Source organism: Siphateles boraxobius, unplaced genomic scaffold (assembly GCF_051911475.1).
Source record: "Siphateles boraxobius isolate OS27281-9 unplaced genomic scaffold, OSU_SipBor_1 6, whole genome shotgun sequence".
Lineage (NCBI taxonomy): Eukaryota > Metazoa > Chordata > Actinopteri > Cypriniformes > Leuciscidae > Siphateles > Siphateles boraxobius.
In genome coordinates this window covers 37,056,627-37,081,891 of record NW_027509186.1, presented here as the reverse complement: position 1 = coordinate 37,081,891, position 25,265 = coordinate 37,056,627, and the positions used below count along the sequence as shown (strand labels likewise).

At 40.6% G+C, this 25,265-nt stretch overlaps 2 protein-coding genes and 1 pseudogene across 7 annotated transcripts in view; all 3 read right to left on the bottom strand.

Annotated features, from left to right (window-relative positions):
* The window catches only part of LOC143715429 (uncharacterized), a 90,757-nt pseudogene extending 89,863 nt beyond the window's left edge, over positions 1–894 (bottom strand). The window contains exon 1 of the transcript XR_013195750.1: positions 785–894. The product of XR_013195750.1 is annotated as an uncharacterized LOC143715429 (transcript). The remainder of the gene's footprint in view (positions 1–784) is intronic.
* The window catches only part of LOC143715425 (uncharacterized), a 68,269-nt gene that overhangs the window by 2,493 nt on the left and 40,511 nt on the right, over positions 1–25,265 (bottom strand). For 2 of the 5 annotated variants that reach the window (XR_013195748.1, XR_013195749.1), the window contains exons 1-2: positions 785–1,317; positions 174–372 (exon numbers count right to left, since the gene is read on the bottom strand). Coding sequence is in view for 2 of the 5 variants with exons in the window: in XM_077207206.1 (XP_077063321.1) it covers positions 174–258 (85 nt within the window). In the remaining 3 variants the exon portion in view is untranslated. Of the gene's footprint in view, positions 1–121; positions 373–784; positions 1,322–25,265 lie in introns of those variants that run through there. The other 3 variants (XM_077207206.1, XM_077207208.1, XM_077207207.1) reach the window with 3 other exon arrangements.
* Positions 11,535–25,114, bottom strand: LOC143715419 (uncharacterized). The gene is made up of 3 exons (XM_077207197.1): positions 24,807–25,114; positions 14,174–14,346; positions 11,535–13,104 (listed from the first exon to the last, which is right to left on the bottom strand). Exons 2-3 carry the CDS (start codon positions 14,256–14,258, stop codon positions 12,071–12,073), a joined length of 1,119 nt encoding a protein of 372 aa, XP_077063312.1. The 5' UTR covers positions 14,259–14,346; positions 24,807–25,114; the 3' UTR covers positions 11,535–12,070.

Sequence of the window (25,265 nt, the reverse complement as noted above, 5' to 3'; positions counted from 1 at the left end):
TATCAGATCTTTGATGTGCCAAAGGTTAGTTTAATCGCTCATATTAATACAATCTAAATGTGGATGACAACATACAAGATCATGTTAATGCACATCTATATCATTAATCTGTTGAATTTACGTTTTAATTTTTCTCAGCCGTCAACAATGAAGAATCAAGAATGGACACCAACCTATTTGTTCCTCAGTATCTTCATGTTTTATTCTGGATGGTTCTGGATCACTCATGTCTTCAATCTCCTCTTTAATAAACTCCATCTTTAACAGTCACACAGATTTCAGCTGCTACTCCTGGAGTTTGTCCTTCTCTTGTAGGATGATGGGAATATTCCCAGTATTTATTGGTGAATTGTTGTGGGATGGACACTAGATCTGCCAAACGCAAAAAAACATACTTTAATTATATTAATTGTATAATAAATTAATTAAATGTTTCAGTTGGAAATGTGGAGTATTTTGATACAGCTAGATATTAATTGAATTTAAAACAACGTGTGTTTAATTGTTGTCCAAAGTCTGACAGAAATAACAGAGCAATCAAACTTAGTCTCCAAAAGTTCCCTGTTTTCACCTCATTCATTATAGTGATGTCTAAGATCTTCTGTAAAGTGGCACATTAAACACATTTTATTGCTGTCAACAACAGACTGAAACAGAGTCTGAAAAAACTCTCTGCCAACATATTATTACACTCTAAGTAATTATAAACCAGGAAACACATTTAATTACATTAAACTCTGGAGCTGTATAATGTTAAACTCTGTAATCTGGTAACATATCTCACCTGCTGACAGGAAATATACGGCATCCGAAGAAAATATTTCACATTTTCCTTCATTAACGATCGTTAACGGCATCAGTTTCAGCTTTAACTGGTGAAAGTTTCAGCCACCGTTGCCAACTATTTTCAATGGAAAGTAACTAGCCTTTTCAAAATGCTAATTGGCATATCGATCGCGTCATTACGTCGCATTTGCATTCTGTCGACTGTAAGCCCTTCAAATTAAACATTTCATCTCTATATTTTTATGTTTCTGTTGTCAGAAAACCGGAAGAATATGAAATAGTGACTGAAACGAGACCCATACATGTTAACCAGCAGTCACTTCCAAGCAGCTGCTCCTCACTAAAATCCTTATACCCGAGCCATTGTCTGACAAAATCACCATACACATAAGATAAAAACAGTTGCTTTGATTTCTGATATTTGAACAAAATTATCGCTCAGGTAAAAAGCAAGAATATCTATTTTCTTTCTTCTGACAGCCTCGACTGAATATATGCTCCCGTCAGCCTCATCTCTCTGCTCCCTTCTGCGCATGCTCAGTACGCGCGGTCATTGTTCTTAAAGGGGCCGCATATTATTAGGGCGTCATGAACACATTCTTTTTTCTTTTCTTTTTTTCATTCTCTGAAACCCACTTAAAATGTTACCAAGACATCCTAATTTAGATGTAATATTTTCCATCCTGTTTTTAAAGGGATAGTTCACCCAAAAATGAAAATTCTGTCAGTATTTATTCACCCTCATGTTGTTCCAACCCAGACCTTCATTAATCTTCGGAACACTAATTAAGATATTTTTTATGAAATCTGTGAGCTGGATCACTCCTCCATACTAGTCCATAGCCTTCTTCAGGGATTGAAACTTGCCGGCCTCGAAAAGTTACTAAAGACCTCGTGTAATTCGTGTTCCGAAGATGAATGAAGGACTTACGGGGTTGGAACAAAACGAGGGTGAGTAAATACTGACAGAATTTTCATTTTTGGGTGAACTAACCCTTTAACCCTCTCTTTCAAACACACATTTTGATGGGCGTTCAAGACTACAGCTATGATTGGGTAACAGTTTTGCATATTCAAATATTTTCAAAATCCACACCATTACACATTCGAAATCGTTTTCAAAACGTCAGATGTTGAAAAATATACTAAAATAGTTGAAACATTTGCCAACACTGTGAAACATTTATTACATATTCAAGTACTGAGTTAACAGTTATTCTTATAGACTATTCATCATTCATCTTTTCGATACTGTGAAAAAGGAAAGTATACATTATCATTTGCAGTGTTTTGTTTTAAATAGTGCAGTCAATCGATTAGATTTTTTTTTATATATATATATTTTATAATACAATAATAATCTCCAAATTAATGTAGAAACAACATAAAGACATCAATGTTTTTTTAAATAATTTTATTGTAATTTTTAACATCTATCAGTTTTTTTCAACATTTATTAGGCTTCAAAAAATAGAACAACTTTTAATTTAATTGAACTTAAAGCAATCTTCACATAAACCCAAAACAAATGTCATATTTACCTGTGCCCTGTGAAATATAATGAACTAAAACAAAAAAGTAAAATGAAGCAAACAAACGAACAGTGTCTTACTGACTGTAGCTGAGGGGCTAAGGACTGTAAGGTACTAGCTGTTGCTAATGAGATGAAGCTGATACGGGTGTGCCGGTTAGAACACCAAAGTCGGAGAAGGAATCCAGTTCAACAGATTTATTTGAACAAGCATATGCAGAGGGGGAGCCAGATCCTATCAGGTTGAGTTAAACAGTGCTCTCTGTACACATATCAAGGATGAGCATGAATACTGGCACTGAGTGGTATCGTCTCGTGCTTATGTCCGTAGACGTGGGTCAGCATATATGTGTGTGTGGTTTTCTCTCTGGACGCACACAACTTTAACACTCAAAGGAACATAACGACGATCCTTTAACGGCATTCAGTAAGGGAATTTTACGGCTCGTTCTCACTGAAGATGACGGCTGATGCCAGACTGGATCGCACGCGCACTGTGCTCTGAAGCAATCCACCGAATGAGCTGCGTTCCGCCAAAATAAGAGTCCCCGCGATCGGGAAGAGACACTTATACATCCATGTCACAAATCAGTGTCATTAGTGAGACTTTCTCACAGCCGCCCCCAAATTGCATGCAATTTGCTCCAGAGGAAGGCTCACTGTTCAGCATCTTCCGTGGACACTACGACGGAATTCTTTCCCTCCTATGAATCTGGGATAGCTGGAAGGGCGATGAGACGGGCAACTGGTCTGGTGTAGACTCTGTCCTTGATCCGGACATCTGCTGACCTTACACGACTATCAGCACTCTGATGTACCTTAGTCACTCTACCGACTGGCCAAAGAGCCCTGGGAAGCTGCGGGTCCATCATCAGAACAACAGAGTCGACCGCAAGATCCCCTGTGGTTATATGCCACTTCTGTCGAGGCTGCAAGGTGGGCAAGTAGTACCTTATAAACCTAGACCAGAAGTGGTCTGCCAAGACCTGACAGTGCCTCCATCTTTTCCTGCTCAAGCCTTCACTCTTGTTGTATACCACCTGGGGCAAAGCACCATCGAGCCGCCCCATCAAGAGGATGTTCGGAGTGATTGCATCCAGATCTGCTATGTTGGCTGAGCTATATCCCAGGGGTTTTGTGTTCAGTATCGCCTCGACTTCCAACAAGACGGTACGGAGTACTTCTTCGGAGACCGGCTGAGCTCCTATAACTGTATACAAAGCAGATTTGACCGATCTTATCTCTCGCTCCCATGCCCCACCGAAATGGGGTGCTGCCGGAGGGTTGAAGTGAAAGGCAATCTTCTGCTTCGCTAGAAGTTGCTGAAGCTCTGAGGATAGACCGTCAAATGTCTCGCGAAGCTCTTTCTCTCCTGCTTTAAAATTTGTGCCCTGATCCGAGTAGAGTTCAGCCGGCGTCCCTCTACGGGCAATGAATCTCCTGAGGCTCATTAGAAACGAGTCTGAATCCAAGCTATGTAAGAGGTCCAGGTGCACCGCTCGCGTAGTGAGACATTTGTATATAATACCCCATCTCTTCTCAGAGCGGCGTACCAACTTCACCAGGAAAGGCCCAAAACAGTCTACACCTGTGGAATAGAAGGCTGGCTTATATAGACGCAGACGGGCCACGGGTAAGTCTGACATCTTGGGCACTGATGGCTTAGCCTTCCATCTTCGACATTCCTTACAGAGATGTTGAATCTGACGGATTGCCTCTCTCCCGCGCAGAATCCAAAAAGCGCGACGCATTTCTGCGTATACCCGTTCAGGTCCAGGGTGACAGAGACGAGCGTCATAGTCCTGTATAAGTAGCTTGGTGGCTGGATGACCAGGATCCAGGACGATCGGGTGTTTAAAAGCAGAATCGAGAGCTTCAGCACGCCGCAATCTCCCACCAACACGTATGATCGCCTCCTTAGAGTCTAACTCTGGGGACAAGGTAAGTAGGCGACTACTATTCGGTACTGACTTGCCCTTCTTGAGGTGATGCCATTCTTCTGGGAAACAGTCTTGCTGGATTCTCTTGTAGATTGTCATTTCTGCTTGATGATAATCTGAAGCAGTAACAGCGCTACCCTGTCCAGCCGCCCCGTGCAGCTCACGCACCGTAGCCTCAACGAGATCCTTCCAAGTGTGTTGGCCTCCTTGTAGAGAACATGGCCAGTCACTGTTAGTCACAATACCGCAAGAGACTGACTTCCTGTATTCTGACAAATCTGAAACAGACAGCTTAGGTGATTGGGACGGCCATTCGTCGAGTCCCTTGAGGAGGAAAGGGGGCCCTTGGCTCCAGCGATTAGGCAAGGCAAGCTCCCCAAGAGTCTTACCCCGTGTGACATCATCGGCAGGATTCAGTGAGGAGTCCACATAACGCCAGGCGCTGGGTTCTGTGAGTTCCTGAATTTCAGCTACACGGGTTCCCACAAATACTTTAAAACGGCACGACTCTGACTGCAGCCAGGTAAGCACTGTGGTTGAATCACTCCAAAGTATAGTCTGATCAACCTTCAAGGTCAGCTCCCCCTCCAACATCTTTGCCAGTTGGGCTGCTGTCAGGGCACCACAGAGCTCTAGACGTGGAATGGAGTGTCGTCGCCGAGGAGCGACTCTTGATCTCGCTGCCAGGAATGAGAGGTAGACTTGGCCTTGGGCATCCTCAGTCCGCAGGTAGGAAACCGAGCCGTATGCTTTCTCAGATGCACCGCTGAATATGTGGATCTGTCTAGAGACAACCGTTTGGCCCACATGAGCTGGAACATATGATCGAGGTAAGGTTATGCGAGGCAACAGATTGAGTTCGGCTTCCCACTCTTTCCAAGCTCTCTGGAGATCCTGCGGAAGGAGGGGGTCGTCCCAGTGATGATGCTTATCCCACATGCTCTGGACAAGCAACTTGGCGCGGGTTGTGTAGGGTAATATGAACCCCAGAGGGTCATACTGTCGAGCCAGAACTTTATACACGTTGCGCATAGTCAGTATGCCATAGTCCAGCGGGCGGTTCTTATACCCCAAGATGTCCGATTCCCAATGCCAACTAAGTCCAAGAGTTGATTCGGACAGACCTGTGTCATCATGTGAGAGCCAGCGCTCCATACTATCCGACCTTGCTTCCTTCGGCAGATGTTCAATGACACTGGGGATGTTACATGCCCACTGACGGATCTCAAACCCACCCGACGCCAGAATCTCTCTGAGTTTGTCCACCAACCCCCTTGCTTCAGCTGCAGTTGCTACGCTCTGAAGGCAATTATCGACATAGAAACAGCGTTCTACAGAGTCTATGACACCATCCTCTGGAACACTGTGATCTCTGGCATGCCGTTGAAGAGCAAAGGTGGCACAACAAGGTGAGCAGGTGGTGCCAAAGGGCAGAACTTGCCACTCGAAGGTATCAGGGGGATCCTCTCGCTTCATATCTCTCCACACAAACCTGAGAAGTGGCCGGTCTTCTGGCAGAAGCTGGACTTGGTGGAACATACCCTTAATATCTCCACTAATTGCTACTGCTTGTTGCCTAAAGCGCAGCAAGACACCAAGAAGAGATGCGCCCAAGGTCGGTCCTGGAAGAAGGGCATCATTCAGATTCAGTCCACGGAACTGATAGGAACAGTTGAAAACAAGCCGATTCTTCCCATTATGGCTAACTAGGTGATGAGGTATGTACCATGTTTCACCAGTCCTTGAGATCTCGTCTGGTCCCAACTTCTTGACAGCTCCTGATTGTACCAGCTGATTGATTGCCTCACAGTAGGCTCTGGCACGTTGAGGGTCCTTTGCCAATCGCTTCTCTGTACTCCTCAAGCTCGGTAGAACGGCCTCTTTGGATGCCTGGAACAGGGGCATGTCCTTTTTCCGCAGCAACGGAGTAGCATACCGGAGGATGCCAGCAACCTCTACCCTCCTTGTCTTTGCCTCCAGGTGCTCTACTGCCTCCTTGTCTTGCTTTGATCTCACCACCATCTTGTCACTCTGGAAAGGCAGCACATCCATTTGCCAGAGTTTCTCAACATTCCTCATCAACTCTGTTGTCTGCGGTGAAACACTGGTAAGGAGGCACTGTTGTGTGCATGCTATCCACTGGATGAGGTGAGTCGGCCCCTGAAGCGTCCAACCCAGTCTGGTACGGATAGCTGCCGGTCCTCCTGGAGGGCCTAACCTCACTGGCTCGACTGGAGTGAGCAGATGGGGGTGATCAGCTCCTATCAATACAAGTGGCTTGACATGCTCGAATGGTTCGATAGGGAGGTCTGCCAGATGCTTATATTTCCTCTTCAACATGGAGATGGGATATGAGTGATCCGCCAGGCTGAGACGTTGTGAAGTGAACGCCTCTGCAACCTGAAAGCTTTTTCTGGGATGTGCAAGGGGTGATATGCAGAATGAGACGGATGATCCTTTCAACGTTTGAACATCCTGACGTATTGTGCGGAGGACAAGATCTTCTTGTCTACCTTGCAATCCAAGTCGGTCAACAGCTTCTGGCAGGAGCATTGTGCGTTCTGATCCATCATCCAATACCGCATAGGTGTCAAGAGTACGGTCCTTGTTCCGAAGAAGCACTCTCACAACCTTTAATAGGACACGAGTGGAAGTTGATGGACGGTCCAGGTAAAGAACCTCGGTACCATTGTTAACTAAACAACTCTCTACTTTGGGTGGCTCTGCAGTGGGACGGGTGTTCACACTATGGAGAACTCTCAAGTGCTTTCCTTGGCACAGGTCACAAAGTCTTTTGAGGTCGCACTGTGCGGCTTGGTGGGACCTCCCACATCTCCAGCATCTTTTATTCACCTTGATCCATTCTATGACTTCCTCCCTTGTCAACTTCTGAATGGCTGGGCACTTATTCAGAAAATGTTCTGAACTCTCACAATATGGGCAATACTGCTTTATCTTGCCTCTCCTTTTGAAATCTGAGGGACTCTGACCTTCTCGCTTTGTGGCCTTAGTATCTCCAAAGCTCCCTGCCCCATGTAACACAGTAGCCGCTGATCTACTGTGTCGCTTCTCAGCTTTGTGGCTCAGTCACCCTTGGACTCGGGTCTCGGATGGGACGTCATAACTCTGACACCACGACTCATACTGGAGCCACTCTGCCAAGTCAAGCAGGGTATGAGTAGAGCCAGATCGATGGAACATCTGACGGCGGAAATTTGCCCTCAACTCAGGCGGAAGTTTCGTGAGCAGCCGTGCAACGTGTGAGCCGCATCTCAGCTCAACTTCTCCATCAGAGCCCAGGGTCTTCAACATGCCCACTAGCGACTGAACATGCAAAGCAAACTTCTCAAAGGCTGCTGTATCTCCCCGCCTTATCTCTGGTGAGTCCATGACAGCAGCAATTCTCTTTAAGGCGACGTGATGTGGCTGACCAAACTTCTCATTCAATGCGGCCATTGTATCGGAGAACGGCATACGCGAATTGATGTATGAGTCAGCTATAAGGCAAGCCTCCTCCAACCTCAGATGGTCCACAAGAACCTGATATTTGAAGAGCTCAGTGGCGTCCCTTGGCAACAGATTGGTTAGGGCGAGCTTCAGGCGGGAGAATTCCATGGGGTCCCTATGGATGAAGAGGGGAATTTTCGGTGTTGGCCCATGGTATTCCTTTTCCTTCCCCATAGCTGATGAAGGCCGATATGGTACTTCTTGAGAGGGGGTACGATGACTCATATGAGGTCCTGGTACGTGTTTAGGCGGAGGCCCAGATTTAGCTGGGTTCATGACAGAAGGAGAGTTGATGCCTGGTGAGTAATACTGCGACCAGTGAGTCAGAGGCTGAGTATCATGAAGAGTCCTAGCTGGTGGTCTCTTAGGGGTTGAAGAAAGATGACTTCTAGTTGCTGAGTTAGATGCAGCACTATCTCTGAGTAGCTGGAGTTCCTTCATCATTCTATCAATCATAGTGACCATCTGTGTCTCCTCACCCTCTGGAGGCATTGACGGTGGTTCAGCAGAGGGCCATGGTGGAGGCGGTAACCAGTCGTCATACTCCTCTTCTTCTTCCCCTCGGGTCGGAAAGTGATCCTCTAGAGGAGGGGGTGGTACTGGCCACGATTCTTGACGTGCCCTCTGCAGTGTCTTAACTGAGGCTACAGGAGAATGCGTTTCCCTCTGGATCCCCCAAAACCGTGCACGACCGATCTGCCTGCTCTCTTCTGGTCGATATAATGATGTGTTCTCTCTACGCATCTCATACAGCTCATTTCCGTCTTCTGCATAGGGTGTCAGAGTGTCTGTCCACTCCGCACGTCGGCCAGTCGAACGTATATCATAGCCGGGAGAGTACTCTTCGTCGTGCTCACTAATATCGGAGTCCCACTGAACCTGACGAGGGGACCTTGTGACATGTGCACTTTCAGCGGGCGTCATCATAACCGCTCCCTCATGATGAGAGCTCCACCCCTCTAGCCCTTGCATATGCTGTAACGAACTTGTACGAGGTGAAACATGTGTCTGTTGGCTCACTGGACCAACCTCATAATCCTCAAGATACTGCGGCGGTCTCCGCTGCCTCTTAGGTCGAGTCGATGGGATCCAGGATGCTTCACCGCTTTGTTGCATGTTCCCGGAACAGCTTGTATCCGGCTCGAAGGACCAATGTAGCTGAGGGGCTAAGGACTGTAAGGTACTAGCTGTTGCTAATGAGATGAAGCTGATACGGGTGTGCCGGTTAGAACACCAAAGTCGGAGAAGGAATCCAGTTCAACAGATTTATTTGAACAAGCATATGCAGAGGGGGAGCCAGATCCTATCAGGTTGAGTTAAACAGTGCTCTCTGTACACATATCAAGGATGAGCATGAATACTGGCACTGAGTGGTATCGTCTCGTGCTTATGTCCGTAGACGTGGGTCAGCATATATGTGTGTGTGGTTTTCTCTCTGGACGCACACAACTTTAACACTCAAAGGAACATAACGACGATCCTTTAACGGCATTCAGTAAGGGAATTTTACGGCTCGTTCTCACTGAAGATGACGGCTGATGCCAGACTGGATCGCACGCGCACTGTGCTCTGAAGCAATCCACCGAATGAGCTGCGTTCCGCCAAAATAAGAGTCCCCGCGATCGGGAAGAGACACTTATACATCCATGTCACAAATCAGTGTCATTAGTGAGACTTTCTCACACTGACACTAAATCAACATACACCAATGCTAAATTTTCTATAAATCCTATCGTTTGTTAACAACTTGTATTCATTACTTAAATGAGCTAAATGTTCAAATTAAACATTATTAGCTTACTGCACGGTTTGTATATGTACATTTCTGGACATAACTTGGACCAAGGTCACCTCTGACAACAAATCACTCCATATTGTAATGTAAACATGCATTTTCTGTAAAAATTCTTTGAAAAAAATATGTATTTATATTGTACTATATAAATAAATGTGTATTGAATATAATTGATTAAAGTTTGTCCACGCTTTCTTAATGTTAGGATTCCAAAGACTGTTTTTTTTCTACAACTAGGCACAGCAAAAGGTCTTGTAATCCACAGGTTGAGTTGAAGCTGGTCCTTCATCCAGCAAGAAATGTCTGTCAGGCAGGCTGAAATATGAGCATCTACTGTTGGACCAACTGGCTGCAGTTTCTGAATGACAGATCCTAGTAATGGCATGTAGATGGAGAAGAAAAGCGGTCCAAGCACTGAGCCCTGAGGCACCCCAGAGGCTAGATTTTGTGACAGACTGAGAAGTAAGACTTGAATCATTGGAGTGCAGTTCCTGAAATGCTATTCATCAAGAGGGCTGAAAGGGGATCAATGACCTCTTATATATCAAAAGATCAAGAAAGTTGGTGACCATTCTTGGGACCTTTGGCTTTATAGCATACAGTTAACATGCCGCTCTGTTATTGTAACTCATCGTCTTTACATTTTCATGCCCTAAACATGACGCTTTACAAAACAAACTGTGATTGATTGCTTTACATGTCAGTCAGGCGGCCTCTGGTTGGTCCCTGGCCAATGAAAGCTGCTAATAGAGTCCAGGGGTGCTTCTCATTTCTTATTTATGCATCCTCGTTTCCTTTCCTCGCTTCCTTTCCTAGCGCCTCAGCTCCTCCCCTGTAGGTTGTGAGGGAAGGACGCAAGGAAAGAAAATGAGGACGGAGGAATCGAATGAAAGCTTTTTTTTATACATTGGAATACTTGATCACTCGAGCGTCATTTCACAGCGTCATCAGCAGACCTCAAAGGATCTGCCCTTATGTTGTTGAAGTTTGTCTATTTAAGAAATTCATAATGAATAATAATAAAGCAAGATACCCTGTTGAAATATGTGATATGTGTGGTTTAAATAAACTGCAAAGGTAAACTATAAATTAAAAAGATTGTGACTGATGTGAAGGGGGAGGAGAATGTATACGTGCGTCACGTTTAGTCAATAAAACACTTCCGCATAGGATACACCTGTGTATCCTCGCTCATAAATCCTCCGAAAGCCTCCTCACTTCTCGATCCTCGACTCCTCGCGGTGCAATTAGAGAATTGAAATGTCCTTCAAGATGGCTGTGCTTGATTGGTTTCCGGGTCATAGGATGGAGGACACAGGAGCGAGGAGATGAGGAGGGATATTGAGAAGCACCCCAGATACACGTGACTTCGGTAGTTACCTAAAGTTGTTTAATCAAATGTCATTAATATAAAAGAAAATCTCTTTTCGTTGACAGACATTTATTGTGTCTAAAACTAGTTACCCATAAATAACTTGTTTATAGAACTGTTTCACATGTTCACATTTCAATTTCACATTTGCAATAATGCTCATATTTAGGAAAACAACACTTTTTTGTATTGGTCCTACATCATATAAATATAAAAAAACAGGAAAAACTCATTACATGTTTTTTTTTTTACCTTATATCTTGTATTATGATGGCATTTTTATGATATTTCTGCCCGTGTGACAGGAAACAGTAAGAGTAGCGAGACAGGAAATAAATTACACCATTTAGTGGAAACTTTCAATATTTTTCTAAATGCTTTTGAAATAAAAGCCTGAAAGAGTTGTTTTGTGCAGTCCCATGACAACAAATAAAAGGGAGGCTTAGAGTTAGTACATGTTATTTTATATGAAACAGCAATAAAATCTCATTTGGTATCTGTTAATAGTCCTCGCTTGCACAGGACTGACAGTGGAAATGTGGCTAATAATTTCTGTATAAATTAAAAATTTCAGTAATTCCATATAAATGAACAAATCAAACCATTGCAAACGGGTAAATATGGAGCCCGACATCAAAATCTGGTGAACAGACGCTTTGGTACTTTTTTGTTCTTCAGCAGTCAATAATGAAGTATAAAAATTAACTCCAGCTTCTTTGTATGATACAAGACCTGAACATTTGATTGACAATTATACTGTACATCCCAAACATATTTATCACAGTATTAAAATAGAATGATGAAAAAAATCTTTAATGTAATTAAAACTATTATTATTATTATTATCTGTGTTCATTAAATAGATCAATCAACACAAGATGTTGTTTCTGTTTTATTTCTAATAATTGCATGAACTATCAGAACACAATATATTACACTTAGTAAACAATTAAATTACACAAATATATCTAAATTAAAGATGACCTATTTAGCACACAATCCACCCTGACAGAAAACAAACTAAAATTATTTTATTTACACTGTAAGAGTTGTTGACTGGTGACTTAAGTCTTTCTAGTTTTCACCAAATTACACGAGTTTAACTTTTAGGAAAAACACCATATTTTCTCTCACACGGTTTACTTCTGAGGCATTTGACATGAAAACTTGCAACATTTTTTCATATGTGTGAGAAGGCTTGGTAAATGTCTAAAACTCTTCTCACACTGAGTACAGTAGTACGGCTTCTCTCCAGTATGAAGTCGCTCGTGTAATTTCAGGTTTCCAGACTGAGTGAAACTCTTGTCACAATATGAACACTTGTGAGGTTTTTCTCCAGTATGAATTCTTTCGTGCCGTTTCAGTTCACCAGATGTAGTAAAGCTCTTCCCACAGTCACAACACACATGATCTCTCACTTTATTATGTGTTTTCTGGTGCCGTTTACAACTTTCCAGTCGTGAAAAACTCTTTCCACAGAGAGAACACTCATAAGGCTTCTCATCTGAATGAACTTTCAGGTGTTTTTTGAGATATGATGATGAATTAAAATCTTTCCCACACTGATCACAGTTAAATTGTTTTTCTCCAGAGTGAATGTGCAGATGATGACTGAGACCTGATGAATCTTTGAAACTCTTCCCACACTCAGTACACTGGTACGGCTTCTCTCCTGTATGACCTCGCTCATGTCCTTTCAGGGTTCCAGAGTGAGTGAAACTCTTGTCACAATATGAGCACTTGTAAGATTTTTCTCCAGTATGAATTTTTTGGTGCAGTTTCAGATATTCAGCTGTTGTAAAGCTCTTCCCACAGTCACAACACACATGATCTCTCATTTTATTATGTGTTTTCTGGTGCTGTTTAAAATGATCCAACCTTGAAAAACTCTTTCTACAGACAGAACACAAGTGAGGTCTTTCATCTGAATGAACTTTCAGGTGTTTTTTGAGATCTGATGATGAATGAAAATCTTTACCACACTGATCACAGTTGAATGTTTTTTCTCCAGAGTGACGGAGCAGATGATTCCTGAGACTTGATGCTTGAGAAAAACGCTTTCCACACTGAGAGCAGGTGTGCTGCGTTTTGGCCTTTTCTCTTTGAATTTTGAAATCACAATGTTCCTCCTTAACTTCATCTTGTTTATGTTCTTGCTTCACTTCCATCCAGTCTAAAATAAAATATACTTTTGTTAAGATCAGTTCAAGTGAACATGATTTAATAGAAGAAGGCAATAGAGATCAGGTATCTGTTTAAAGTGTCAAATTTTCGATTAGGCAAAGGTTAGTTCTGTCATTTTTGTGTGTATTAATAAAATCAAAATGTGCATGACAAAAGCTATGCAAGATCATTATTATTTAGATACACTTCTATATCTTAAATCTGTTAAACTTGAGTTTTAATGTTTCTCAGCCGTCAACAATGAAGACAGCTGAGGCTCATTGGAAAAATGAGCAACACAGGCTCATTGGAAAAACGTACCCGGGGCAACATCTCTGCAAAACGCAAAATACGTTCCAATACATATCGCTGCAGTTTCCAACAGAAAGGAACACTAGAGGCAGTAAAACAGCAAACACTTTAAATCCTTTAAAAATAAATATATGATTGGGGCAAATTATGCATTAATAAAGACTTCATTTCACACAGCTCCTTGCAAAATATTATTTTATGACCTCAAAACACTTTTTACCGCAGTGCATAATTTGTCAACAAATACATATTGGAGTTTGCCTCACATAACCAGCTCCATGTGTTTGACTTTTCTGGGATACTGAGCTTGTTCTGAGGCTCAACTGATACAGAATTGTACTTGTGATGCTGAGATCTTGAGTACGAATCAAATGAAACACGATTTACAACAAAAGAGCTCAAAGACGACTAGACAGAAGCTAAGAAGCAAAAATTGCATGGTTGCGTCTATGTCACATTTGCTTTTTTAACACTATCGGGTAAGTTTAGGGTTTAATGCAGGTGTACGTTATTTTAAAACGTGATGGACATTAACCTTTTACCGCCACTCACTGGACATTCAATTCAAAACTGCTGTGATACGTACACCAACATAATAAAACGTTGCAAGAATAGCGTTAATCTCTTTTGGATAAATCGCAAAACACTCACGATGCAAGGTAATATAATTGTTTATTGTTAATTGTATAACAGAATTGTTTTTGTTTTTTTGCACAGATACGTTTTCTCAATGAGCCTGTGCTGAAGAATCAAGAATGGACACCAACCTGTTTGTTGCTCAGCATCTTCATGTTTTATTCTGGATGGTTCTGGATCACTCATGTCTTCAATCTCCTCTTTAATAAACTCCATCTTTAACAGTCACACAGATTTCAGCTGCTACTCCTGGAGTTTGTCCTTCTCTTGTAGGATGATGGGAATATTCCTAGTAACAACAGATCTACCAAATTAAAAAAGAAGTTAGCCTACTAAATATAATGAAATACTAATTATATTTAAATTAAGTGATCATGTGTTTTCTGTTGGAATTATGAACTATTTTGATACAGTTTAAAGGTGCAGTGTGTGATATTCAGCGACATCTAGCGGTTCGGATGCGAGTTGCACTGAGGGCTCAGCCCACTGCTCACCCCTCCCTTTCGAAGAAGCTACGGTGGCTAAAACGGGACAAACATGTCGTCTGAGACAGCAGAGAATAGCCAGAGTAAGCCAAGAGTGTGTAACATTGTCACTGTCACAAGGACTTCCTGATCAACCAGCTCAAACTTTCACCAGAGACTGTACTGCCCTACAAAGCAAAAAGGCAGTAACTGCATTTTTGGTCAAAAATGAGTTATTATCATTTTCATGACATTCAAGGCATCCTTTGTTATGTGACAAAACATCTTATCTCAAATGTGTGTTGTTTTGGAGAAAAATGGTAGTCGTTTCTACAGTAACTGCAAAAAGCCCTAGTGAAACAAAGCAAGAATACAGTAACATCCATTACTGTATTCTTGTTATGTTTTACCTAACAAAAAATAACCGTGTTGCTGCGCAGTGTAGTTACTGTTGCCATGGTGAACACACAGCTGATTTCGCGGCATCCTCACGGGACGGTTTTAACATTTTTACCCTTCTAACTTCACACAAATTTTGTTTGAGATGGCACAAAGCCGGGGAAAGAAGATGGTCGAACTGGCGTTGAAAAGAAAATACCCGGAGAATGGTAAGTAAGAGTGACAGATTAAACATTTAGAGGCTAGGCTATCACAATATAAACTCCTGTCAGCCGCCAGGGCGGGACTTCCTCTCAGAGGTCCATTCAGATAGCATTATGCTAATTGACAGGCGATGTTTTAAATAGCTTTGCTAACCTGCCCCTGATCCTCCCTGCTTCGAGCTGTAACTTTATTCTCTGTAACTTCACATCATCGCCGATGCCATGTCATCATTTTGTTGTTCATGTCACAAAGTTATAATCCAACCAGCGGTGAAAAAATATTCAATAACTAGAAAAGCACTCGGAGAGAACTAACCTCTGTCAAGGTAGCCTAATAGGTCACTGAGGCAATTCCAAATGTCCCGTGTTCCGGATCACCACCAAAATGTAGTAATCTGTTCCTTGTCCTAATACCCATGTTGTCCGAAAATGTCATCCAAATTCGTACAGTACTTTTCGAGTTATCTTACTAACGAACAGACAAACATACACAGCACCAAAAGATAACCTTTGGGCGGAGGTAAAACTTCTTAAGGCATCAGGCTATCCCATAACATCCAAGCAGTCAGCGTGATCTTCTTCGCTCTTATTAGCCTACATGAACGGCGTCTTCTTTTTTCATAGGCTAATCATTCACAGCGTTGTTGTCCAGCAGGAGAATATATGTGTCCATAAACACAGCTATCGGTGTAACAGTTATTCTTTATCGTGACAGGTGTCTGTTCAACTTAAAACACACTCTCTTCGCGGCCGCTGTTTGAAGACTATGTCCGCTGTTTAGATAAGTTAGCAAGTTGTGAGCAAAACTGACATCTTTCTCTTTACTGTTGTAAGCATCCATGCTTTCAACAAAAACAAACTTCTGCAGACAGAGCGAGCCGGCAGGTATTTACACCCCCCTTAGCGCTAAGGCTCAAACACATTGGTTCCTGTTCCTAAGCATTTATTTATTGCACGGTTTCTTCTTCAGAATATAAAATTATATATTTAATTTGGATTCCCCTTAATTATATTAACCTATGAAAATGTTATCCCTCTGCATGAAAGCAAGCTTCTATGTTTTATCCTATTATAGGCCTAATGTAACTTATGAAGCCAGGCTGCTTTTTGTGTGTTGGCTTTTCTTTCTTCATTTTCATTAAGGGTGCAAAATTATTAATTTATTGTGTTAGCCTAATTCATCCATTATTTTGTCATGGACCTAATTTAAGTTATTTCCTGTACAATGAAATATTATGATATACAGACATCAATACATATATTGATTAGAGTGAAGATGCTGTCCTGTAGGTCCATATAATAATAATAATAATAATAATAACAATTTGTTGCAGTACACAGACAGACAGACAGACAGACACAGACAGATGTGGATTTACATTCATGCCACTAATTTTCTCTCTTTTTCATTTAATCTGTAGTTACTGCCTTTTTCCTTGGTATTGTGCCACGTTTTTTGTTAAGTAATACAAAGCAAGAATACAGTAACTGCAAAATAGGGGTAAAATATCAAATTAAATATGAGGATTGATATGTACAAAGAATAAGCTAATATAAAGTAACAAACCAGCCACATGTCCAATAATCTACCTACAACTACTTAGGCTGGATAACAGGATAACTTTAAAGTCATTTTTCTCAGTTCTGCACTCTGCGTAGTTACTGCCTTTTTGCTTTGTAGGGCAGTGTAGAGCACATCACTTTCCATCGCGTTCACCGTTTAGGACAGAAACACATCAACTCCACCCGTTCCCGCCCCATCATCGCCAAATTTGAACACTTCAAACAAAAAGTACTGGTACAGCGACAAGGACGACAGCTCAAAGGGACTCATTACGGACTCAACGATCAATATCCACAAGAAATCATCCGCAGACGTAAGCTACTTTTCCCCATCCGTAGGACAATGATCAATCAAGGTAAAAAAGCAATCATCACAGTGGACAAATTATATATTGATGGACAATTATTTAGAGACAAAGACACTACTCCCTGGCTTTACTAATAATTGAAAATAGCAATGTAACATTTCCAATCCGTTTATGCTCAATTTATAGTCAATTCATAATCTTCATATTCTTTCATTAACCCAATTGCACCACACACGCACATTGTATTCTAAATGCACCTAAATAGCCTTGCTCACTGTTTATATGTTCTGTATTTGTTGTTTATAGGTATCCCTGTTTTATTTGTCATTTGTTGTTATAGATTTACACACACACACACACACACACACACACACACACACTCAACCACATTCACATCCACACACACAGACTTATATTCACACAAGGTAACTATGAAATATACATTATAGGTTCATGCAATTGAAATTCATAACTTGGAATATTCGTGGTGTTGGTTCACAAACAAAAAAAAATAAAGTTTTAAATTACCTAAAAAATACACAAGCGGATATATGTCTAATACAGGAAACACACCTCTCTCAATATACACAGAACAGCTTAAAAACTACACATTTTAACCACTGTTTTTCCTCCCACTATAATTCAAAACAAAGAGGAGTATGCATCTTAATAAACAAAAAAATACAGTTTAACCACCATACAACCATTTCAGATCATGAAGGCCGTTTTATCATTATTAACATTTCAATCAATAATAATCCAATTACAATTGGCAACATTTATGGGCCAAACTCTGATGATTCCTCCTTCTTTGTAAATTTCTTCTCTTCTCTTTCAAACATTTCTAACGGTCCAATAATTATAGGGGGAGACTATAACACTGTAATCAATCCATCACTTGACAGGTCAAAACACACAGGAAAATCTGGGCAATCTTCCAAAACAATAAAACAGTTCATGAGTGATTTTGGTCTTTGCGATGGTTGGAGGCTACAACACCCACTTGCCAGAGAATACACCTTTTATTCTAATGTCCACCAAACCTACTCCCGCATTGATTTCTTTCTAACCAGTAATTCAATCATACCAAATATTTTAGAAACCAAAATACATCCGATCATTATTAGCGACCACTCTGCGGTAACTCTAACATGGAACCTATCTGCAATACAAAAGCACCCCACCAGATGGCGTTTTAATACATCACTCTTGAAAGATCCAGAATTTGACAGCTACTTCAAGAGAGAGTGGACATCCTTCCTTGAAATAAATGACTCTCCAAAGTCATCAGCATCGCTACTCTGGGAAACATGGAAAGTAGTTTTACGGGGGAAAATTATTTCATATTCAGTACATAAAAAAAAAAAGGACAGAGAAAGAGAAACCCAACTGGAAGAAAGAATAAAAGAATTAGAAATTTTACATGCAAATAATCAATCAGAAAGCATCTATAAAGAAATTAGAGAAAAAAAAATATTGCTCAATGAAATAATAAACAAAAGAAACCAGTTCCTGATTCACAGGCTCCGTCAAGAAACTTTTCACCATAGCAATAAATCCGGAAAATATTTAGCCAGTCAAATTAAAAGAAATAAAGAAAGAACAGCCATAACCTCCATCAGAAACTCGGCAGGGAAGCTAACCAACTCACCAGTTGAAATAAACAAGATATTTCAAGATTACTATACAAAATTATACTCATCTGATCTTGATCCAAACCAAGAAGACATAACCCAATTCCTCGATAACACCATTCTACCAAAACTCAACATGGAACAAATAAACACACTAGAATCACCAATCACTGAAAAAGAACTTCATTCCGCATTGAAAAGCATGCAAAATAATAAAGCACCAGGTCCGGATGGCTTCCCTGCTGAGTTCTATGAACATTTTTGGTCAACTTTATACCCACTATTTAGCAGAACAATAACAGACATAAAACATAACGCAAAATTCCCTTCCCACATGAATACAGCACTTATATCACTCATCCCTAAACCTAACAAAGACCACACCTTCACATCCAACTATCGTCCTATCTCACTTATGAATGTCGACATAAAAATTATTAGCAAAGCACTAGCCCATAGAATTGAACAAATTATACCGTATATAATCCATCCTGATCAGACCGGCTTCATAAAAGGTAGACATGCATCTAATAATACCCGCAGATTATACAACTTAATGCACTACTCATCAGTACAACAGAAAGATACTCTCATTACCACATTAGACGCCGAAAAAGCTTTCGATAGGGTCAACTGGAAATTTTTATTCAGCACGTTACAAAAATTCGGCTTTGGAGAGTCGTTTATTAACTGGATCAAGATTTTATACACATCACCATCGGCCACAGTAACAACGAACGGACTAACATCACAAAGCTTCACACTGCACAGGGGAACGAGGCAGGGATGTCCACTCTCTCCATCCCTATTCACCATTTTTATTGAACCTTTAGCAGCAGCTATCCGTCAAAACCCAGCAATCAAAGGTATTGAAACACCACAACAAACACATAAAATCTCACTCTATGCAGATGATATCCTACTATATATACAAGAACCCCTAACATCTACTCAAGAAATAATTAAAACAATTCAGTCCTTCTCAAAAATATCCGATTATGCAATAAACTGGAATAAATCTTCCACCCTCCCTTTACATAAAACCATGGGATGTGGCTCACCAGCAATCACCAATACCTATTTGTCAAGATCACATCACTTACTTAGGCATTAAGATTTCCTCCAGACTGTCAGAGTTGGTAACACTCAACTTCACACCATTGCTAAAAAAAATAGAAGACGACTTGCTCAGATGGCTCAATCTCCCAATCTCCATAATCGGCAGGATAGCAGCAATAAAAATGACGATTTTACCGAAAATTAATTACCTATTCTCAATGATTCCAACCCACCCCACACTCACCTGGTTTAAATCACTAGACTCCATTATAACTCGCTTCTACTGGAAAAATAAAACGCCAAGGATAAAACTCACTACACTTCAAAAAAGTAAGGTTCAAGGAGGACTAGAAGCACCAAATTTCCAATATTACTCAATGGCTAACCAACTGCAATACATATACAAATGGATTCGCCCCACCCAATCTGATATTGTATGGCTAGATATAGAACAATCATTATGCAAAGAATTAAATATAGCTGACATACCATTCCTCACCAAATCAATTAAACAACACACATGTTTTAAGGCAGTAACTATAGCCACCACTCTGACAGCCTGGTGGAAATTTCACCAAATCACTAATTCTACATTAGCTCCATCTAACCTCACCCCACTGTGGAACAACCGTGACTTTATAAGCAATAAAAAAACATTGAACTTTCACACATGGGCGGAAAAGGGTATCACCCACATTAAGCATATTTTCAAATCTAACACATTTAGACCATTTCCGGAACTGGCCCAGGAGTATGGCATCGGGAACAACGAATTTTTAAAATACCTACAACTCAAATCTTCTGTTCTGACAAAAATAAACATCAGAGACACAAATTTAGAACTTCCACCGGCAATATCAGACTTGGTCAACATTTCCTCTCCAAAGAAACTTCTCTCTAAAATATACAAAATGATCTCAAATCAACTTCAGACCATATACTTACCAACAATAAAATGGGAAAACGATCTATCAATAGCCCCTGATGCCAACTTCTGGACCCAAATCTGTAAAAACATCTATCACATGTCCAAAAATTCGAATCTTCAGTTAATACAATACAAAATACTTCACAGAACGCATTACACGGGCAATAGATTAGCTAAAATGGGATTCACATCAGAAATTTGCACACATTGCAATCAAAATTCTACAGATACATACATTCATGCAACCTGGCACTGCACTCCAATCAAACACTTTTGGGAAGAGGTCACACAGGCACTATCAACTATAGTTGGCTGCCACATCCCAATGTCGCCTTCCCTTTGCTTGCTGGGGGACCTCACAATAATAACTGATAAAACCATAAACTCTAAAATACTCCTCACAGCTCTAGCCATCGCCAAGAAAACTATCCTCATGAACTGGAAAACCAGAAATAAATTACACATTAACATCTGGAAAAATCTTATAACAGACTTCATGGCAATGGAACTCGCATCTCCCCTTCATAATAACACATCTGAAACTGATCCCTGCCGTCCAACACTTTCTGACCTCTTACAGCTATGAATCCTTTCTCTGTTTTCAACTCTGACTTCTCTCACCTTCTTACTCAACCCACGAATATTCATATTAGTTGTTTAAACTTGTTTCTGTCATCATTGTTATTGCTATCTTTACTGTTACTGTTATGATTACTAATTTCACTTTTTTTTTTTTTTTTTTTTTTTCATTGTTGTAACTACTGTTGTTGCTGTCTTTTGCTCTTACCGTTATGATCACCACTGCCATCATCATTGTCATTTATTATTATTATTAATATTATCATTATTATTATCATCATCAATATTGCCATTGTCAATGCTGTTTTAGAATTAGATATCATTGTCATCACTAGTGCAATAACTTCCCCCTTATCTCTTCATGGGTTTTTAATGCACCACAACATAGAATAAAAAAAAAAAAAAAATAAAAAAAAAGAAGGATTAAGGATATATGGAAAAACCTCACAAACACCAAGGCAGGCTAGACAGGCGAGAAGTGGTTTCAACGGGACAGCATCTCTGTCCCAATTTGAGACACTCTCGCACTGTACTCCCTATTTTAATGCACCTTAGACATTGCACATAACACACATAACACAAAAAAAAAAAAAATTAAAAATTAAAAAAAAAAATAGGAAAAGATATGGACTGATGAGATGAGGGGGAAGGTTATATTATATTATCTTATATTATATTATCTTATTATGTCGTATTTTATGCAGGATTGACAATGGCAATTATTACATAGGAGGAAGGATGGAAGTAAAAAATCTACCAACACAATATTGGCAATATGGTGGTAGTGGGAAGTGGGATGGTGATGGTAGTAACAATGGTAATACATAATAAACGGTTACTTTGTTTACGCATACACACACATACACATAACCACACTCACACCCGCACACATACACACTTAAACACTTAAATCACTCTTGTCACTGCTGGAAGTATGGATTTACAAGATTGCTCACTACTGCACTATGTTGGTTTGTTTGTATGTATGCCTGATTGTTAAATAAAAAAAAAAATAAAAAAAAAATAAAAAAAAACATTGTCACTGTTTCTGTACCACAGTCCATTATAAACCACATCATGGATCAGTTTACAAAGCCATAGTCAGGTGAGGATCAAGGGTCTTAATATATAATACAATAATAGTAATCAGCTGATTGTCTCACAAACGTAACCAGCACATTTCCCCCCACATAGCAAACCCATAATACAGTGAGGGAGAAGAACCACATGAAACTATGCAACTATATATTTTAACAGGGTAGTAAAAGTTTAGCTGGCTAAATATGAGCTGGTACTGTGGCTGAGCTGGTTAAAGCGTAAAGCCTTGTTTAAACTCGACGCGTCCGCATGAGCCCAAAGGTGCGCGCGGCAAAAATGGCATGATTGTAACAGCGCGCGCGCCTCCGCATCCCCTAGACACCATTTACTACACACAATAGGCTTTTTTTCTCTGATTTTGAAAACTCTTCGCGATCGACTTAAAATGCTTCCAAGATCGACGGGTTGGTGATTCCTGTAACGCTGTTTTACGGTCAATGACAAGAGTACTAATCAGCTGTCTCACGAACGTAACCAGCACATTTATCCCCAGATAGCAAAGCCATAACACGGCGATGGAGAAGAACTAAGTTACATGAAACAATCCAACTACATATTTTACACCACTGACAAGGGAAAAGTCACTACTAACGGTGTTTATGGCTAGCTTCTAGCTTTCTGCGGCTTCTCTTTCAAGGTAGTGACGAAACGCGCTCTGTAGCGCTGTGTGTTCGCTGTCGGCTACGGTAGAAGCATGACGTCACAATATGTCGACCTTCATAGAAGGGAGTGCCCGCGGTTATGTAGATATAAATTAGTGATGGGAAGTCCGGTTCTTTTCCGCGAACCGGTTCTTTCGGACAGTTCGTTTCAAAAAACCGATTCACCAGTTCTTTTACGTCATCACGTAATGACGTCAATTCTAACATCCCGGCGGATACAAAATACTTTAAATTAAAGGCATTTGTAATCATAACTTCAGTTAAGTAATAGTAGGCTACTCATCGTCATAATCATCTTGTATAAGTTTCTTACTTTTACGTTTTGCAAACGAACCCAAATGCGGATGTTTTACATGTCTTAAAGATGTAAAGTGCAGAAACGGTCTTCATCATTTTATTTGTTATTAAATAGACTTATATTTCGCCGAATTCGGCCCCTCATTTAAGTCCTCGGTACACTCGTGCTGCGTGCTCATATCAGCACATCATCAGTTGGCCGAAAGAAAGTTCTGTTCAGAGACGGTACTATCACGCAATGCGTATGCGCAGTATCTCCAGCTCATCGGTTCTCCGTATCGAACGTGTCCGGAAGAAACAGTTCTCGGTTCTGTACTGGTGATTCAAGAACTGCAATAACCAGTTCTTGACTTGAGAACCGTAGCGGCCATCAATGCATGTCTCCAGTATGTTTAATACGTTATGTTTTAAAGCATTATAAACATTTACTAAGCAGTGCACCATTAAACCTTGGCAAGAGTTTACATCAAAGATTTATATCAACTTAGAAATTAAATGAGCTGTTCCTGAAAATATTATTTTAGTATAATAATAAATGTTTAGTTTGGCAGTTTTACAATCCATTCATTGTGTTTCCAAACTTTAAAATAATACAGTTATAATAAAGTAATTATGTGATCAACATTATGTTTCCAACATGTTTTATTTTGTTACACTTAACCTACTGATGTTCAACTAAATACTTAAGAAACGTACATTTCGTCCCTCAGAAAAATTGCACGCATGCTCAGCTCATCAACTCATCAGTTCTCATTACGTCGAACGTGTCCGAAAGAAACAGTTCTCGGTTCTGTACTGGTGATTCGAGAACCGCTGTACCTGTGCGTTCGGTAGTACGCGCATGCGCAGTATCAGGTGCTCGTGCTCATCACTTCTCTCAGCAACAACATGTCTCAGTTCAGTGAACTGTCGGAGTTACTGGAGTAAAATATACTCCGGGATATTGGTTTATTGCGATTCGGAGGGACTGTCAGGCATGTCTGAAAGTGAGTAACTTTAGTAACTTGTGGATCAGCGCTGACGCAAGACCAAGACGCGAACTGTTTCGAACGATTCAGTCCGATTTAGTGTACTGGTTCGACCGGTTCACTAAAAAGAACCGGTTCAGAAGAACGATTCGTTCACGAACCGGCCATCACTAAAAATGTCTCATTCTAAGGTAATAAAAACATTACGGTTTAAGTTCTTTATACACCACTGAAAACATAGTTATGGATGTCATATTGCATTTCTATTAATAGATACTAAATTTTTTTACACATTGCACCTTTAATTGTTGTCCAAAGTTTGAGCCATCATGTTTTAAACTGAGCTGCTGAAAAGCCTCCAATAGTTCCCCGTTTTCAGCTCATTCATTATGGTAATGTCTGAGATCTTCTGTAAAGTGGCACATTAAATACATTTTATTGGTGTCAACAGGCTAAAACAGAGTCTGTGAAAAACTCTCTGCCAACATATTACACTCTAATTAATAATAAACCAGGACACACAACGCATTTCACGTAAACTTAAACACGTAAACTCTGGAACTGGCTAATGTTAAACTCTGTAATATGGTAACACCTCTCACCTGCAGACTGGAGATATACGGCATCCGAAGAAAATATTCCACATTTTTCCTTCATTCACTATCCACACAAGATAAGGTCTTGCGCCAATTAGCATATCGCTTACGTCGTATTTGAATTCTGCCGAATGTCAGCCCTTAAAAATAAACTTGTTTTCATCTCTATATTTTTCTGTTTCGGTTGTAAGACAACTGGACGAATATGAAATAGTGACTGAAACGAGACCCATACATGTTAACCAGCCAGTAATAATCGTTCATGTAAGTAGCAACAGATTATCGATTTTCTTTCTTCTGACAGCCTCGACCATAGACATGATATAGATAGACGCCCTATCGACCGCTACTGCCTATTGGTGCGGACGAGCCGTGGGGCCGCCATCTTAAACCGGTCACCCGCTCCGCTCAGTGTAATCTGTTTTGCTGGTGCAATGAGCTGTCAGCGCATTTAATTAATCATAT